This window comes from Cibotium barometz, chromosome 59 (genome assembly GCF_041138505.1).
Source record: "Cibotium barometz isolate CiBa-2024 chromosome 59, ASM4113850v1, whole genome shotgun sequence".
Taxonomy (NCBI): Eukaryota; Viridiplantae; Streptophyta; class Polypodiopsida; order Cyatheales; family Cibotiaceae; genus Cibotium; species Cibotium barometz.
Genome location: NC_141104.1, coordinates 14,748,569 through 14,768,670, shown reverse-complemented (window position 1 = coordinate 14,768,670; position 20,102 = coordinate 14,748,569). Strand labels below are relative to the sequence as shown.

At 42.3% G+C, this 20,102-nt stretch overlaps 1 protein-coding gene across 2 annotated transcripts in view; it reads right to left on the bottom strand.

Annotated features, from left to right (window-relative positions):
- LOC147605515 (polyadenylate-binding protein 2-like) overlaps positions 1 to 16,751 on the bottom strand; it is a 36,145-nt gene extending 19,394 nt beyond the window's left edge. Inside the window, exons 1-2 of one of the 2 annotated variants that reach the window (XM_086793005.1) lie at positions 16,004 to 16,234; positions 15,778 to 15,884 (exon numbers count right to left, since the gene is read on the bottom strand). In XM_086793005.1, the coding sequence (XP_086649131.1) occupies positions 15,778 to 15,859 (82 nt within the window). In that variant the 5' untranslated portion in view covers positions 15,860 to 15,884; positions 16,004 to 16,234. Of the gene's footprint in view, positions 1 to 15,777; positions 15,885 to 16,003 lie in introns of both variants that reach the window. The other variant, XM_086793004.1, reaches the window with a different exon arrangement.
- Between the last annotated feature and the right edge of the window lie 3,351 nt (positions 16,752 to 20,102).

Here is a 20,102-nt window from a genome sequence, read left to right as displayed (position 1 = left end):
CACTATAGTTCTTGCATTCGTGGAAAGCAGCACAAGGAATCTTTCTGAAGCAGGCTACTATTCGAAACCTTTGAAGTTGGTACACACTGACTTGTGTGGACCCATACAGACCCCATCTTTGGGAGTTTCTTTGTATTTTATGCTGCATGTGGATGATTGTAGCAAGTTTACATGGGTTTATTTTCTTTCCCAGAAGGACCAAGCCTTTGCTCGGTTCAAGGAGTGGCATGTTATGGCGGAGAAGAATTCTAGATTGCAAGTGAAGACTCTTCAAGCTGACAAAGGAGGGGAGTTTTCTTCCAATGCTTTTGTGCGGTTTTGTGCGGAACATGGCATCAAGCGGGAGCTAGCCAATACAAGTTTGCCTTCAGAGAATGGAGTAGTTGAGTGTAAGAACCGGACTGTGGTGGAGATGGCAAGGACGTTGCTGGAGCATCATGATCTTCCTCGTCCACTTTGGGGAGAGGCTGTGGTTACATATGTCCATATACCCTCAACCGATCTCTAACGACTTCAGTACCAAAGATGACTCCATATGAGGCTTATTTTGGCAAGAAAACAGATGTCTCCCATTTTCGTGTGTTTGGGAGTGATGCCTATGTTCACATTCCAAAGAAGCAAAGGGGAAAGCTTGACTCCAAGTCCCAGAAGCTTCTATTTGTGGGATATAACTCTCTTTACAAGGGCTACAGGTTATATGACCCAGAGCAGAACGAGGTTGTTGTTAGCAAAGATGTGGTCTTTGATGAGCACGTTCCAGCTTCCACTGTTGAGGAGCCACCACTTCTTGGAGAACCAGATGAGTATGAGAGATTCCCACGCTATTGTTCCAGCTAACCAGCCTCAGTCAGTTGTAGAGGTTGAACCCGAAGTTGGAGAAGAGCCCCAACAGCAACAGGAGGCTCCGCATTCTGTTCGAGTATCAAAGTGATTGTTGGACATCATTCGGGAGTCGGGTGTTACGAAGTATCCTTCCGAGTGGACCAGAGAGGATGGACCTCGATCATGATAAAAGTCAATCAAAGGAGCTGTTATTACAGGTGAACCATGCTTTGATGTCTCGAATCCCAGGAGATTTGGAGAAAAGCTATGCAAGTGAAACTTGAAGCCATTGAGAAGAATAACACTTGGGAGTTTGGTTCCGAGGCCGTCAAAACGGTCAATCATTGGTGTCAAGTGGGTCTATAAGACCAAGTATATGGCTGATCGGTCGGTGGACAAGCACAAGGCCAGACTTGTGCTAAGGGCTATGCTCAGCGCCTTGGCGTCGACTATGAGGATACCTTGCACCGACAGCGACGACGACCACGATTCGGACAGTTCTGGCCCTTGCCTCTTCTCAACAGTGGTCGGTGTATCAAATGGATGTAAAATCTGCGTCCCTTGATGGTGACTTGCAAGAGGACATGTATGTTGAGTAACCTCCAGGCTTTGAGGTTCCGATATCAAGGGGATTGGTTTACAGGATACAAAAGGCCTTGTATGGTCTTAAGCAGGCTCCCAAGGCGGCTTGGAATCAAAAGATTAATTCCTTCTATGGAAAGGTTTTCAGAGATCAGTTGCAGATCCTAACTTGCATCTCTTTCGAAAACGCGGTATGGTCACTTTGATTATCCTTTATGTGGATGATCTTATTCTCACTCGCGGTCATGTGGAGCACATAGCTGTGACGAAGGTTGTCTTGTCAAAGGAGTTTGAGATGATCGACTTAGTCTTACTCCATTTCTTTTTGGGATTGGAGATTTGGCAAACCTGGATTCTTTGTTTCTCAGCAATGGTATGTTTATGGGTTGTTGGAGACCTTTCGGATGGAGAACTGCATGCCTATTTCTTCAACGATGAACCCGAATACCAAACTTACAGTTAACAATCCTAGTGAGCAAGTTGATGCCTCCTTGTATCAGAAGCTTGTTGGTTCATTGATTTGGTTATTGAACACCAGATTGGACTTGAGCTTTCCAATGGGACTGTTGAGCTCATTCATGTAGACACCTTTGAAGACTCATTGGGATGCAAGATTGCGGATCTTGCGGTATCTATAGGGTACGAAGGATCTTGGACTCTTCTATGACGCTAGAGGGTGAACGACGGACCGAGTCAGACTCCAAGGTTGGAGTGACTCCGATTGGGAAGGAGATCCAGACACGAGGAGATCTACATCAAGCTATGGATTTATCCTTGGCTCAGGAGCTATTTCTTGAAGCGGCAAGAGACAACCAACTATTGCCTTGTCTTCTACTGAGGCAGAGTACCGAGCTGCTTGTGGAGCTGCTTGCAAGGTTGTGTGGCTACGGAGGTTACTTGGCGAGATTGAGTTTCCACAGAAGGAGCCCACGGTCGTTCACTGCGATAACCAGAGCTATATAGCTATATTGCTCAAAACCCTATCTTCCATGCCCGGACCAAGCACATAGAGATACAATATCACTTTGTTCGTGAGAAGATTTTGACTGGTGACATCTTGCTTGCATAATTGCCAGGTGTTTCATGAAACATGTTTCATAAACGTTTCTTTCATTTCCCAGAAGTTTCAAAAACGTTTCATACAAAAGGGGAGATACATGCTCCAAAATTTATATACAAGTTTATAATATGTTAAAAATATGTTGCCTTCCCTACAAAACAATATTAAGCATGCATCATTTACACATTAAAACGTGTTTACAAGCTAAAACTAAAGAATCTGGGTGACCCATTTACAGTGGGCACCCAACTTGAGTCACTAACCAATTGACATAAATAAACTGGCAACATCAAGAATCAAGATCTGGATTCCATCATCAATAATGGCAACTACTCAATAATGGCACTCAAAGTGATCACAAAAAGTTTGAATCCTGAGTAAACTAAAGTCTGAAATACACAAACTAAGGCATGCTAATAGATGCAATCATGCATAAAAAACAATAAACAAGAAGCCCCAAAAACTAGAGTCCTCAATTTGGAGTCTAGGCACTCAATCCTCAACATCCTCGATGTCCTCATCAGTATCTCCTCAATAGACTCAATGTCACTCTCAGAAGAGGACGATGCTGCCTCAGCTGCCGCACTGGTACTAGCACCTCCTGATAATGCTATTGTAGATGCTCGTGTGCCATGCACAGGTGCCATCAACTCTTCATACAACATGGCATATATGTCGCGCTTCTTATGAGGAATCTTTGGGACATCTTTCATCTTCTCAACGTCGATTTTATCCACATTGATATGGCGAGGCTCTATCAAATCGCCTGACTGCTCAATTAGGCGGAGATTGCAATGGCAATACACCAACCGCTCCAACTGAGCAATAGACAACCTGTTCCTCTTCTTTGTATGGAAGAGGACCCATGTGCTCCAGTTTCTCTCAACAGGACCCGAACTGCAATCTTGTGAGAGGACTCGCATGGCAAGGCGTTTCTGCCATTAAAATACATAAACTTTGTAAGTACTAAGTATAATCATCATTGATTAATGTATTATGTAAATAGCAGACTTGTCTTTTAGAGTTGTACTCACCAAGTGAGGGCTACTGATCCCATACTTCTCCCCCCATGAGACTGGCTGAAGCTGTGTCTCGCATGCATGCAGTCTGTCTACCAAATGCGTGGCTAGCATTCTAATACACACTAGCCACTCATCCTCCAAGCGTCTCATGAGCTCCACGTCTCCTATCCATTTTCGAATGTAATCTTGCCATCCATCTTCCAACTCTTCATTAATATACTCCCCCTCACTACGCCAGAGAGTGCAATATGTGGGCAACCGTGTGGATTGGTCTATGGAACCAATCCCACCAATCATTCCAAACCCGTCAAATATCCTCAACCCTGAAAATTAGCCATGAATGATCAAAGCTCTTAACTAAAGCCTACGATACAAGTTACAACAAGAAGGCAACTAGTTGGAAGTTCAGTACCTCTCATCTGTCAAGAGGGTGCATTGGTTAAGAGCCTCTCCAATCCGGTCCATGAACTCGTACAAGAGTCCAAGAGCGTTGCCCTCCATGTCAGTGATGCGAAGAACACTATAGATTGATTAAAGAGCGATCAATAAAGCCTCTACCTCTTTCCACCAATCTTTTTGCATCACTCTGCGCGCAAAAGTAACTACCTTCGGGTGCTCATGGTCCTCCCAGCTCATCCACTCTCGACAAACCATTGTGCGCATGAGTCCCTGTCGGACTCTCACTACCCTCTCAACCACAATGTAACATATATGCAAACCTGGTTTGTGAGGGCTTCAGAAGCTCAAGGTCACTATTGGCATGAAACATTGCCAAGACCTTGGGCCTCTTGGCAACAAACTTCCCCAAGCTATGTGCAATGTCAAAGATGTCAGCAATCCACCTAATCTTAGCAAGATCTTCAATGAGCAAGTCTAGACTATGGAATGCACATGGAGTCACTATGGGATGCACATGGAGTCCATACAATCTACGAGAACTCAACCTCTAGCATTCATCCTATAGAGATGGTTGCTACCATTGTCAGTGACCACTTGCACTATGTTTTGTGGGCCTATCTCCATGATAGCCTCGCGGAGGTGTGACCATATAAACGCTGCTATCACCATTATCCCAGGCATAGATGCATCAATGGCACGCAAAAACATAGTGCCCTTGCAAGAGGACAACAAAATATTGTACACATTCCTCGTGTATATCTGACCACCCATCACATAACAATGTGCAATCATACTTCTTCAAGTGGATTTTAACGACTCCATCCACTGCTTGTTGCTCTCTTCTGTGCTCTTTACCACTATCCCAGGCATAGATGCATCAATGGCACGCAAAAACATAGTGCCCTTACAAGAGGACAACAAAATATTGTACACATTCCTCTTGTGTATATCTACCCATCACATAACAATGTGCAACCATACTTCTTCAAGTGGCTTTTAACGACTCCATCTCCACCTCCACTGCTTGTTGCTCTCTTCTGAGCTCTTTAGTATGCAAGGTCTCATAGGAGGGTCCCTCCCACTCGCATCCAATGCAGCTGATTGCCCTCATGGCCTTTTTCCATCATGGTGTGCACACAATGTGTAAAGACAAAGCGCACTAGATGAAAAGCCTAGTGAGTTCCCTACTTGCATCTTTAATTGCCTGCTTTTGCATGCTTGCTTGAATGCTTTCTCTCTTTAGAGAGGCTCTGGGTGCTGCTGGCAAAAAGGTTCGTGGTGTTGTGGGAGTGGAACTACCAGCACCCCCAAATCTTGCTTGGCTCTGTGCATCTTCCTCTGAACCCAACCGTGTTCTCTTTGATGCATCACCTGCATCCTCACTAGCTCCAATATCCTCAAGCACAGGCCCACAACTATGTCCTGCCAATTGCTATCTTTTCCATTCTTGTAGCAGGCACAAGTTTGAATGCACCAATGCCTTCTTGGGTTAAACCAATGAAATGGGCCTTAGCACGGATTATGGACCCTCATGAGCAAACCCCACAAAAACTGCATTTCCACTTTTGTGTGCCTCAATCACCATATTTAGACACATGAGTGACATGGGCCCACATGGAATCCTTAGTGCGAGGCATCTTGACAAAAGTAAGGCTAGATTGGCACCCTAGCATGAAAACCCCAAATTTCAAAGTCTATGTATTTTTTGCAAAATCGAAGAGAAAAGCACAAATCAACACAACCAACCTGAGAGATGGCAAGCACGGAACCTGGGAAGTGCGGGAGCAGCTAGTAGGCGCTGATTTGTGCAAGGCAGGAGCTCCTTCAATCTATTTCACAGTCCCCTGTAGACATTTTTTCAAAAATCGTGCTCTCTAGATAAAAAAACGTTGGAATTCGTAGGTTTTCCCAGTAGCCATGAAAGAAACACTTTTCATTGCAATGAAATGTTTCGTTTCATTTAGTTGCAATGAAACGTGTTTCATTGCAACTATGCTTGCTTGTTTATTGTTCAACGAAGGACAATGCGACAGACCTCTTCACGAAGTCTCTACCTCAAGCGATGCTCCGACAACACTCCAACTCACTGGGGTTGGTTCCACATCCAGGAGTTGAGAGGGGGTGTTAGCAGTCATCTCCTGTCTGTATCATAATATTCAGTAGGGAATGAGGGTCTCTGTTGTGGGTGTGCCTGCCCGAGTTAGGCGTATTCTCCATTTTTCCTCACCTTCCATGTTGTTTTCCCAGTTTTTGCTAGTAGTGGGGGACTTCTTGTGCTAGCCGACTGATCTGGTCTTGGCCGACTTCATTTTTCTCTTAGCTGACTGTATATGTGCTAGCCGATTGGTTTTATTCAGTCATCAACATGATTGTAGCCTGTCAACTATTTTTGGGCTGGCCAACAAACAACATAGGGTGGTATAAATACCACCCTTGCCCCCCCACTTGTCATTGTACCAGATCTTGTGTATATAGCAGAGTTTATATAGCTTCTCTCTCTCTCTACACTTCTGCGTTTTTCTTCTCACACCAATTGTCTCATTTTCCATTGTGCATTCGAACAAAACTCTCCTATAAAAAGGACCAAATATCATAATCTTTTTAAGTTTATCCCATGCCCTCTCTTAAACACTCTTGTTAACCCTTGTGATTAAACCCTAGTACCAACATTTATGCTCTTATAAATGCATTGAAACTTTGGAGACATTATTTATACGGATCGAGTATATTTGTGATGGACATGAGTTGAGAGGAAGGAAGACGCGGTGGGCAAAATTGTACAAGATTTTGATATGGAAAAAAACTACGAGGAGGAAAGCTTGCACATCTTATGAGTTTCACCAAGATTAGGCCGAACTAATATAATTTCTTAAGAGGGTTATGTGAGACTGACAAACATTTTAGTCGATATTGGCACCACATCCCGAGTTGAGAGCTCCGTTGATGTAGACCATGACTCAAGGAATATACCTCCTATTAGGATGGTTGGTACTCAATTTCTTATTCAAAATAAGTTGCTATTCTAAAATGTGAACGTGTGTGTATTGAATAGTACAGAGATTAGGAGACGGATTTTATTTGAATATCATGATGCTCCAACAACAGGGCATCCACGAGTACAAACGAAGCCTAAGATGAAGGCATTTCTCAAAACATTGTGGTGAAATGTCCTAAGTGTCAGGTAAATAAGGCTAAGCGCCCTTTGAAAATCATGTATAACAAGTATGAGAGTGTTTCCATTGACTTCATAGCGGAATTACCCCGAAGCAACAAAGGACATGATTCCATTTGGGTAGTTGTTGATCTGACTAACCAAGATGGCTAGATTTTTACTTAGGTCAACCATTTGGACATCTGAATTGGCACAACACTTCTCGTAGTTGGCTTTCCAAAAATTGAAAACTACACATTATGAGTTCCTCACATCATCCGGAGTTTCCTTAGTCTGATGAACAAACATAGGGTGAATCAAATATTAGAGGATATGCTTCATGTATATGTCTCCAAATGACCATCTCTTAAAAGAGGTACATCCTTGTTTCCCTTTAGGGTGCTAAACATTCAGCTATTGGTTACATTTCATTTATTCTTATGTATGGAAAAAATTCATGCATGCTAGAGATTTCTTGGTTAGCATGGAAAAAATGCTTGTTTGTACTAGAGATGCTCACCGTTTTATGCTCACAAGAAGCATTCAAGGAGGGAGTTTTTGTCATGTGCACAGTGGGTATCTACCGTGTGCTATACGCATGCAAGACTAGTTTCGAGGCTTGGGGAAGCTTGGAACTAGGCAGGCTGATTGACGAGCTGAGTTAGGGATATACTAACAGGCGGGCACCCAAGTATGGACGGGCGGGCGGCCAAGTGTGGACGCCCGATGACCGGCCAAGAGCCTATAAAAGGGTACCAAGTCAAACGCAAGACCCAAGCCAAAGGCAGCTAACCAGTTGTCTTTGACAGGTACGTCAATTACTGTACTTTCTCGCCCTAGTACTTGTTCTGATTGTCTGTTCAATTCTAAGGTATTTGGCATACATGATCTTCTCCGAGTTTATGGAGAAGTGAATGGCCATAAAATTCACATTCTTTTAGACCCTGGCAGTTCGCATAACTTTGTTAACTACAAACTTGTGCAGAAATTGAGTCTTGACACGACACTCAGCGACCATACCTATGAGGTACGTCTACCTGCGGGCAGACAAGTTTGGGATCGCAAGGTCGAGATGCTTCCAATCCAGATTCAGGACTACAAAGATACTCTGGAATGCTATGTCATGCATCTGGAAAATGTAGACTTGTTATTAGGGATTGAGTGGTTTAAGACTCTTGATGTCCAGATAGATTGGTCTAGTCATATTTTTTCTTTTCAGCATAGGGACACCAAGTATAGTATTTTAGGTGATTGTATCCATCCCTCTCAGGGACCTCTTGTAAATACAATTGATTTTGGAAATATAATGGATTCTTCTTTGTATACCGCTTTCCATTGTGTATTGATTCCACTTTCTTCTTTTCTCATCCCTTCCATGGATGTGAATGAATTAAGTGTGTTTGAAAGCAAAGAATTACAGAAGATACTTGATTCATTTCAAGATGTATTTCCTAAGGAATTGCCATCGGGTTTACCACCTGAACGGGCAGTAGATCATCGTATTGACTTGATCCCTGGTGCTCATCCTGTGAGTATTCCACCTTATAGGATGAGCCAAGCTGAGGAAGATGAGTTGGCTAAACAACTCGAAGATTATTTGAGGATGGGCCAGATCCGTCCAAGTAAATCACCTTGGGGTGCATCTGTGTTGCTTAGGAGAAAGAAGGACAATACTTGGAGAATGTGTATAGATTACAAAAGATTGAACAAGCTGACAATTAAGAACCGTTATCCTCTCCCTAGATCAGATGACCTAATTGACCGGTTAGCAGGAGCGAAATATTTCACGAAGATAGATTTGCGTACTGGCTATCACCAGATACGTATTCATGAAAGGCATGTCGAAAGAACCGCCTTTCGGACTAGGTATGGCCATTACGAGTTTCTCGTATTACCTTTTGGGTTAACCAATGCTCCAGCCACTTTCCAACAAATGATGAACGATCTTTTTCGTGAACATTTGGGGAAATTTGTGGTGGTGTTCCTGGATGATATTTTGATTTATAGTCGTACTCTTGAGGATCATGTCAGACACCTCACGATTGTCTTATCTATTTTAAGACAGAATCGACTATATGCCAAGATGAGTAAATGTGAGTTCTTTATGACCGACATCATTTACTTGGGACACAAGATCACTAGAGACGGATTGAGCATTGACTATGACCGAGTTCAGAAGGTTTTGGACTGGCCTATACCACGAACAGTGAAACAACTTCGTTCTTTTCTCGGTTTTGTTGTTTTTCTTAGGAAATCTGTACGGGAGTACTCTCAGCTCACACTACCGATGACCGACTTATTGAAAGGTCGTGGACGTAAGTCCAATCAGCCTATCACTTGGAATAACGATTTGGATATGGCCTTCAGACTTTTGAAAGATAAAGTCAAGGAAGCACCTATCTTAGCATTGCCTGATCCTAGTCGGCCTTATGTTCTTGAGACTGATGCCAGTGACTATGCTATCGGGGCTGCTTTATTTCAAGATGGTAGACCGGTTGCTTTTGAAAGTAAAAAGTTAGACGACACTCAATCTCGTTGGCCAACCCTTGAGAAGGAGCTTTATGCTGTGATTCATGCTCTCAAGGTTTGGAGACATTATTTATATGGCTCCAAGTTTGTGGTATTGACTGATCATCAGTCAATCAAGTATGTGTGTGATGCGGATGATTTGAGAGGCAGGAAAGCTCGTTGGGCAGAGTTAATGCAAGATTTTGATTTTGAGATCCGTTATCGGAAAGGGTCCATGAATAATATTGCAGATGCGCTTAGTCGGATTAGAGAGGTGAATACTTTGTCGTTCACCGAGATTTCTACTGACTTATTTCAGTCATTGAGAGGGCTTTGCAGGACTGATAGTTATTTTGGTCCATTTTGGCAGAAGATCCAGGACGGGAGCTCATTGATTGACCAAGACTCGGTGACTGAGCAGTCTACCATTCAGGCTGCAGGAGGTCAGTGGATGATTCGGAATGGTTTACTATTCCGTAATGACAAAATTTGTGTACCACAGATCCCGGACATTAGGTCCAAGATTCTGAGGGAGTGTCACGACGCCCCTTCTGCTGGACACCCTGGGGTACACAGGACACTATCATTAGTGAAACACACTTTTTATTGGCCGAAGATGAAAGGGTATGTAGAAGATTATGTTCTCAAGTGTCAGATTTGTCAGGCAAATAAAGCTGAACGCTTTAGACAGGCTGGGTTGTTGCATCCTTTGCAAATCCCAGGTAATAAATGGGAAAGTATTTCCATGGATTTTATTACCGGATTGCCAAGAACACATCAAGGCCACGATTCTATTTGGGTTGTGGTAGATGGCTTGACAAAAATGGCTAGATTTTTACCAACCCGGAAGACTATTACAGCTACGCAATTAGCTCGGCAGTTTATCGAGCAATTGTTTAGACTGTACGGGTTACCGCAGGACATAGTCAGTGATAGGGACTCTAAGTTTACGAGTGACTTTTGGAAACTTGTTTTCGAGAAGTTGGAAACAACTTTGAATTTGAGTTCCTCAGATCATCCTCAATCTGATAGCCAGACTGAAAGAGTGAATCAGATTTTGGAGGATATGCTTCGAGCATATGTATCCAAAAGACAGAGTTCGTGGGAGGATTATCTTCCTATGTTAGAATTTGCATACAACAGTACTAAGCATACGAGTATAGGGTTTAGTCCTTTCATGCTTATGTACGGTTTTCAACCAAGATCACCTGTTACAATAGGATTCTCAGGACTTCAGCATGATGCAGCACGTAATTTTTTGCAAGATATGCAGGAAATGTTACAAGTTGCAAAGGAATCTATTAGAAGTGCTCAAGACCGAGACAGGTTTTATTCTAATAGACATCGTTCACCTAGAGAGTTCTCTGAAGGAACGATGGTGTATTTGCGAGTTCCGAAAGATTCCGAGACTTTACGGACAGGTAGATCTCCGAAATTATCCCCTAGATACTGTGGACTATTTCGTGTTACACGACGGATTGGTTCAGTTGCATATGAATTGGATTTGCCTTCTCATGTGAAAGTTCATCCTGTATTTCATGTCAGTAGACTTAAGGAAGTACTGGGTGGAGCAGATCAGTTAGTTACTCCTCAAGAAATTATAGATGTCCAGGACATGACATTTGTTCCGCACGAACCTGAAAAGATTCTTGGCTTTCGTGAACGAAGATTGCGTCATACGCTTATCACGGAATACAAGATCAAGTGGAAGGATCGTGTTGAGGAGGATGCTACATGGGAGACATTGACTTCTCTTCAGAGAGATTACCCTGGCTTTTTAGTGAGCTCAGGAGTGAGCTCTTAGAGGAAGGGGAGTATGTCATGTGCACAGTGGGTATCTACCGTGTGCTATACGCATGCAAGACTAGTTTCGAGGCTTGGGGAAGCTTGGAACTAGGCAGGCTGATTGACGAGCTGAGTTAGGGATATACTAACAGGCGGGCACCCAAGTATGGACGGGCGGGCGGCCAAGTGTGGACGCCCGATGACCGGCCAAGAGCCTATAAAAGGGTGGCCAAGGTTAGTTATTGGAATATAGAGAGTCTCGCGAGTTTGTGAGAGCTCTATGGTCTTGGAGCCTGGATCTTGTGCAGACGTGCACCTGCTTTATGCAGCCGAGGCCGACAGCAGTCTCGAGGCCCGCGAGGGCAGCTTCGTGGCGGTATGGGACGTCGCGAGGAGGAGATTGGTCGGTACGTCAACCTAGTTAGCTCAGCTCGTGGCTCGGTGGGGACAGCCAAGACTGTGGGCTTGCCCACGGCTGTCATGGTTGGGAGGTGAGTCAGGCCTGCACCCCCTTGCTTGTTTGTTATTTGTTTGTTTGCAGGATTCGAGTTTCGAACCAAGATCGATCACGAGGGGATCCGTGGGGATTTGACAGTTTTCCAAAAGAATGCTTGTGTATTTGGGAGTAATCGAGGATTTCGCGACTTTGAACAAGGTTGGAAAGTTATTCAAATAGAAGTTATTCCCTAAGTTCTGTAGACCTTACAAGATTCTGAAAAAGATTAATGAGATTGCTTATACACTAGAATTGCCTCCAAATGTATGTGCATGTCCAATCTTCCATGTGAGTAATAACATTGTGTCACCTTAAAAACTTGGTGTTGAGGACTTGTCTTGTGTTTCACGAGCCGAAGCTCATCGTTGATTTTCGAGAGAGAGAGAGAGAGCCCAGAAATAAGTTGATCCTTGAATATAAGATTACGTGGAAAGACAAAGCCATGTTTTATGGGCCTGGGTTGGGCTTAGTTGCTAAATGTGGAACAGAAAAAGAGAGACATCTGCTATAGCCTGTTTCCATCCATCAATTCTTCTCACTCATCCATCCATTCATTCAAATTTCTGGCAATGGTGATTTCAATTGAGTGGAGAGGCTAACCTCACTCATATGGTTCCATACAATCCTTTCGCACATGACCCGCCTTGTTAGTATATCTAATGACAGGAATTCCCTCAACCATCTTCACTATTTGAATCGTCCTTTGAATCAGAAGCACTTGCCTTACTTGAGATACTGTTCCTCTTGTTCAGGGAGTTAGGCTCTTTCGTGATGGTTTCCTAGCCCCCGGCTTCTTTCCAAATCCTTGTGAGATAGTTCGTTCTTTAAGGGCTACTATCTATCCTTCTTCGAGTTTGTTGTAAACTTTGAAGATCCTCCGACATTCTTCGTATCCATATTTTCTCGCACAAGCATAAATCATAACAACTTGTATAGTTTTAATAGGGTGCACATGCAAAGAATCCGATACGAGAAAGTTAAGCAGCCCGGAATTTCCTTCATTGATCTCAATTAGATATGTGCTAGAAAGGTGTCACCCTTATGTACACACTCCAAAACCTAACACAAAAGGTGTCAACCAACTCATTCTCCTTTAGAAAAAGCTACTCCCATACCATAATAACATCGCCTTCGAAGTACTATTCCTTGAAATCGTCCTTAAGTCCTTGCTTGGGTCCCTGTTGTTACAACCCCACGGATCTCCTAAACGCAAAAAAAAAAAAAGTGATTAGTACAAACCTCCTAAGAGGATGCAAGCTAGTAGCTCGACTCTCGACAGTAAATTCTTTGCTTCAAACCACTTCCAAGCCAAGGGCTAAAATTTGACAACCACAAATCCATGCCCATCCTCTCCATAGAGACCTTTGGCATGCCAATCTATGCTCTGCCACATGCATGGCCGGAGCCCTGGTCGGATTATAACAATGATTACCCACGTTTCACTTATCTAGTGCTCCATGCTGCTATAAATAATCATCCTCATATAAATCATAGTAACATGGAACGTCATTCCACAGCCTTGGAAACGAGGAAGCACGTTCCATAACCTGTGTCATTCCCGTTCCCGTTCCCGTTCCGCAAATGTGCATCCTTGGCTAAAGGCATCATGGGTCTAATTTTTTGAGTAAATGAGAATTTTTTTATTTTTTTATGATCATATCATATCATATATATGCCCTTGCATCTCCTTAGCTTGCAAATGTTAGTTATATGGTGATGATGTGTCGTCCCCATTTTCTTTCAAGGTTTCCGTTCCCATTCCAGAACGAACCTCCATTCCATCTATCCATTCCCATTTCATGTGACTGATATATAAAATGCCAATACACATGCATTGGTTACTAATAACCTTAACCACCCATATTAGCTAGCTTTCTCCTAATTCTAGGGCTCCCCTAGCCTTGCCGGATTAGGCCACTAATCTTGAGAATTAGCACTAATTCTCAAGAGAAACTTAGGTTGACACCTGACACCCATACTAAGCATATACCTATTCAATATTATCATACACAAATCTTGACCAATCAAATGACCTCTCATCACTGCTGAACATGTGGAATGTTTCACATGAATTAAAATATCCTCTATGTTGCTTAACAGACTGAGAACAATTATCATGAGTAGGAACCTATCTTGATCAAACTCTGGTTGCCCAAAGTATCGAGAAACTTCAAGTCCCAACTCAATCTATTGTGTCAAGATAATCAAGATGCAAGCGAAATATGTTAACATCAATACTCTACTAGAACCACGTTGATCTAGAATAACTCCACCAGTCAATACCCTACTACATAGCCCTAGATATCACCCATAATAAAAACTGATAATCTGGATCATAGTTCATATCATACGTTTCATATTGCCATACATTAGGAAGAATGATACCTATGATAAAGTATGATTGAGCTCCTGGTGGAGTATCATACGTGGCCTTAAATTTGGGGTTATATATGCATGTGAGACTTGGGAATAAAAAATATTGACAACTTGACACTTGAAAGTTTAAACTTGAAGGCTGAAAACTTGAATGTACATAGTACATACTATGTACTATATGTACTAATAAGTATCTGCAATACATTGGTGCAATGTACGGCTTTTTCATAGCATAGTGCGCCCTGTCCAACCTGAGGCCCAGCTTCTTTATAGCCCAAGCCTAGTACCTACCGGGTGCAAACCAGGTACATTGTCACTTTCAACAAAAAAGTCTCAATTTTTTTATTTAAAAAGAGTAAGAATGATAGGCCAATTTCATGCCCCGTTTTACTATACATTAGCAAACGTTTGCTTCACCAATCATACGAGTATGATATGAACTATGATCTGGATATCTGCCACGGCCCCTAAACCATACATTTGCCACATCAAAGGTGTGGCTAATGAACTGGGCATCTACCTTATCAAAGACTAGGGCACTCACCCCATGAACTAGGAGTCCAACAATCTTGATTTCTAGATAAATATCCCATCACAAGATAAAATATCTACCTCGACGAAACCCTGTAAGTCCGCACATGTGATATTCTCCTAGCATCCCATACTACCAAACACAACCCATATACATCTTACAGATCCATCACTCCTCAGCTTGCAGGTAGAAACCTATTGATTTCAATATCAATAAAATCTGCTCTGAATCTCGATCTTTACAAAATATTATGTGCTCACTAAGATCCCCCAGAACCGTCTCTGCGAAGCGAAGAAGCTTCGCAACATCGAGCAAAGCATAACAACTTTACCCAAAAACACAAACACAATCATAGTTGTAAATGCCAAGCAACTACATAACACTCTTCTCAATCATCAAGAATCCACACTCTCATTCTTCCTTCTTTTCCGTAATTGATTTCTCAAAACAACCACCACTTCTCCTCAATCCAAAAATCCACCAAATAAGAAGTTGGATGTGTCTCGAAGCCCTGCACGTAGCAAATCCCAACCTCCAATACCACTAGGATACACAGTACACTCCATATACAAGATCGCCTTTCGACATAAGATTAAGTCAGAGTAATGAATTCCTTCCCAATCCTATCTCAACACAATCAAACTCCCACTTGAAGAACACTGACTTTCAGGTTAGCCCACCACATCAATCTGTCTTATATAATATTCCGTCATCGTGGGGCTACCATAGGTGTAGAACATTCGACCGTGGAAATCCTGCGCCAAATAAGGTCAAGAGGCTATCATAAGTCCTATCAGAAATATATGTGCTTCTTGAGGAGCTGAACGATGAGGTCGAGCCATTAAAAGGTCACCAAACCTCTTCATCATGACAACGGAATTATTCTCTAATGCAGACAGTATGGCTAAGACAATCTACTGTGACTCTCAAATTGTGATCACAAAGTCAGAGACTATGGCTAACAACATTGTGACGTGCTTAAAACAAAAAATATATAGAAAAACAAACATGCACGGGCACTTAACATCGCGAGGATATAAATACCATGGCTAGTATGCCATATAACGCATGCGCTGAAGTGTACTGAATCTTGACATGTTGAGAGCTCGGTGTTGGACAAAAACATGAATGAAAAAAATGCAGCTTTTAATCTGCGAGACATGGATCAATCACTAGACATGGCATGACACATAAGGAACCAAAAATCAAGAAACCGTAAGCTGAGATATGGAGCATTCAATAGCAATGCAGGAACTATAGGCTACCATACCGTCTTGCGCATTGTTGTAATTCACATAGGCATATCCCAGAGATCTTTTGGTCATCAGGTCACGGCAAACCCTAATGGAAACCACCTGCCCGACTTGGTTGAAAAGCTCGTAGAGCTGAGCTTCTGCGATGCTGGGGTCAAGGTCCCCCACGTAGAGGGAGGTCGTGACGTACAGGCTGGGTGGCCCCACGGAGGCAGGCATGACGATAGCCGGAGCTTGCTGCTGAGCCTGCACCATCTGCGCCATCGCTCCCTGCAACACACACACACACACACAGAGATGAACAAAACACTAAAAAAGGCCTGTTTTTTTTTTTTGCCCGACCTCCGTGCACGAAGAAGGCAAGGTATCGCAATGCAGATTTTTTGCTTTTTGTGAAGGAGGGGCAAACCCTAGCTAGGGCGGTGAAAAATAGGGGTTTTTTTGGTTTTTTGAAAGGAAAGGGCAAACCCTAGGGTACACAGAATCTTCTAAATTTTTTCTTTTCTTTTGAAGGGAAGGATGTGGAGAGAACACAGAAGTAAGCTCAGAGAGCTAGGGTTGGGGGGGAAACAGAAAAAAAACAGAAGGCAGCAGAAGAAGAAGGCGAGCGTTTGCGCAGAGGAGAAGAAACACAAACAGGGAGGGCAGCGTGCCCTGCAACTCCAACCCTTTTCCAAGGGGTCCTGCCCGTCTTCTACTCTTTCCCCAAATGAACCCAACATTTACGCCAAATCCAATCAAATGAAACTCGACCCCACATGCTAGAGGCAGGAATGCCTTACATGCAATGCATGCATACGTATGGGCTTCCTTATTGCATGTCCCTTGGGGCCTTTTCACACTTGGATACCATTGATCATATGGTTATGGGTAATAGCCATGCATATCTTTCTTTTCTTGTTTGCATCAAGTAGATCAACATGGTAATTCACCAAAACCATCACAGTTGTCAGTGGGGCAAATTCTAGAGTCACCGAGGCAAGTACCATCCATGAAACATTGGATACTTGGGCTATATATTGCTCTTGTTGTCATAATGAGTAAAAAGTGCACCATCCACCATCCATGGGTTGATCCATACCATGAAGTAGCTTTTCCAACCATGTTACTTCACACATACTACCATAGTAGCACTCATGTACTTTCCTTAGTGCTTGATAAAGCAACATTGGTACTTATATATACCTAGATGAATCCAGGGACATGCCCAAATTCACCTTATAAAAAATTGCAATTTATAACCTCATGGTAGTCATCCACATGGTAGTCACAATTTATAACCTCATGGTAGTCATCCACATGGTAGTCACCTTATAAAAAATTGTAATTTATAACCTCATGGTAGTCATCCACAAGACAACAAACCATCAACTCCATCATGCATAGTATGGACTAGATACTATGACATCCCCACTAACATCATCAATGCCCAATAGTGGGTGTAGAACTTGGTATCAATATATGCTCCCACACCCACACCCCACGCGCGCGCACACACACACACACGAGCATACATTCATACAAAGGTCTGTGTACTGAGTTTTTGTCAGAGCTTCGGAGATACAAGGCAAACTCAACCCCATAATGAAGCCTAGCACTAAGGATCATAACAAATAGAAAGAAGTATTACAACAAAAAGGTAGTTGTCAGGGCATATGCACCACTAAAGATAGAAAGAATTAACACAATATCAGCTAGCTGCAACTTGGACAAAACCTTCACAATGTGAAATTTGCATGTCCGCTAATACAGCATAAAGATATACCTAGATGTTATAAAAAAGTGCAATTTATAACCTCATGGTAGTCATCCACAAGACAATAAACCATCAACTCCATCACGCATAGTATGGACTAGATATTATGGCATCCCCACTAACGTCATTAGTGCCCAATAGTAGACGTATAACTCGGTATCAATATATGCTCCCACACACACACCCCACACGTGAACTTGGGTTACTTCTTTGAATAACATATTGTAGCACTCCCAAGGCTCAACATGTAACCATGTAGATCTCCTATCATAGGCAATACCATCCCATTATGCATATATGTAACCATAAACATCAACTTCTTTGCCACTCTTATAAAAGAGACAATAATGCAAATGTATCTCAATATCCCATTATGCATATGTAACCATAAACATCAACTTACTTGCCACTCTTATAAAAGAGACAATAATGCATTGTAGATTTCATGTATCTTAATATCCTCCTCACAGCATCCAAGTGAGGCTTCCACGGAACGTGCATAAATTAACTCACGAGTCCCACTGCAAAATTAAGATCCAACCTCATAATAGTCATATAAATGAGGCTTTCTACCATCTTCTGATACATAGTAGGGTCTTTTGAAGGCTTCTCAACATCCTTAATAACGAGCTTCACGTTAAGCTACGAAGGTGTACCAATAGGCTTGGAACATGTCATGCCATACTTTGATAACATATATGTAAGCCAAATATCATCCTTGGTCTTCAAGACCTCAATGCCCAAAAAACATCTCAATTCACCCAAATCCTTTGTCTTAAATTTTATCTTTAAAAGCTTTTTCACCTTAGCCACGTCATCCAATCTATCACTGTTATGATTAAATCATCAACATAGATCATAATCACTATAATGATACTTCCCTCACATAGAAGGAATCTATCATTGTTATGATTAAATCATCAACATAGATCATAATCACTATAATGGTACTTCCCTCACATAGAGGGAATGATCTGTGCATCGATTATGACAAACCCAATGGAGCTGAGGTAGTTACTCATCTTCAAAAACCAAGACATGGGAGCTTGCTTCAAACTATGCAGTGCCTTCTTTAGCTTGCACACCTAATCTGGATGATTGGAATGTCCATATCCATAGTTGGTTGCATCATATACACTTCTTCTTGCAAATCACCATGTAAGAAGGCATTCTTTACATCCATTTAATGTAAACCCCACCTTTTAATGTTGCCAATGCAATGACACATCTCACTTTTTCTATCTTGGCAGTTGGGCAAAATGTTTCATCATAATCTATCCATGAGTCTATGTATAAACCTTAGCAACCAGTCTTACTTTATACGTGCTCACTAAACTATCAGAGTAATGTTTGATCTTGTGAACCCACTCATCTAATGACATTCTTTCTTTCTAGCAAGGTAACAAGATCCCATGTTTTTTTCTCATCTAGGGCATACATAATTCCGACGACCTAGAGCCTCATCCACACATGTAGGTGGTATGACCCTACTGTCGATATCCTCAAACCTTTATATTTCCCTTGTATTGTATTCTTCATACCTGGGGTGAAACTACCTAGGGTGAAAGTAGAAGGAATTCCAAACTCCTCATCTTGATCTTGATCAAGTCTACCAACACTAACGCTGCCTGTGGATACATGCAATGTCCTAGCCTCATCAACCTTCTCTTTGCCCTTCCTGGATACATGTCCAATTGCTGATTTGTTCCTCTCATAAGAGCTTTTCCCACTAGATGCAACGCCACTTGCTTAGGTTGTCTCATGCCTCAATCTACCTATCCATGGTGACATCGCTATTGAGATGAGACTTATGGAGGTGTAAGAGTTCTTATGGTTTGTGTGGCATCATAACCAACCACACCTTCATTAGGTTGTCTCATGCCTCAATCCACCTATCCATGGTGACATCCCACTTCTAGATGTGTAAGAGTTCTTGTGGTTTGTATGGCATCATAACCAACCACACCTTCATGAAAATCAACCTTTTCATTACCACTTGGTGATGTAACTAATCAAATACCACATCTCTACGCAAAAGAAACTTCCTAGTGACTAGATTATAACACTTCTATCCCTTCATTTCTAAGAAATAACTAATAAAAATACATTTCTTGGCTTTAGGATCTAATTTTTGACCTCTTCTCATGTAGCACATAAAAATAAGAAGTAATGCACCTGCCAAAGGGAAGACCATGGTACTAATGTAAGCCACAACATCTTGCAAAAGAAGTCGGTCCATGTTTCATGCAATGATTGATGGGCTACACATTTAATGACTAGGCAAGGCTTGCAACTATGATGCAATTGTTGACAAAGGTGATGAGTTGAGTTGGTGCATGGGAGGAGCATACAAGGAAGGA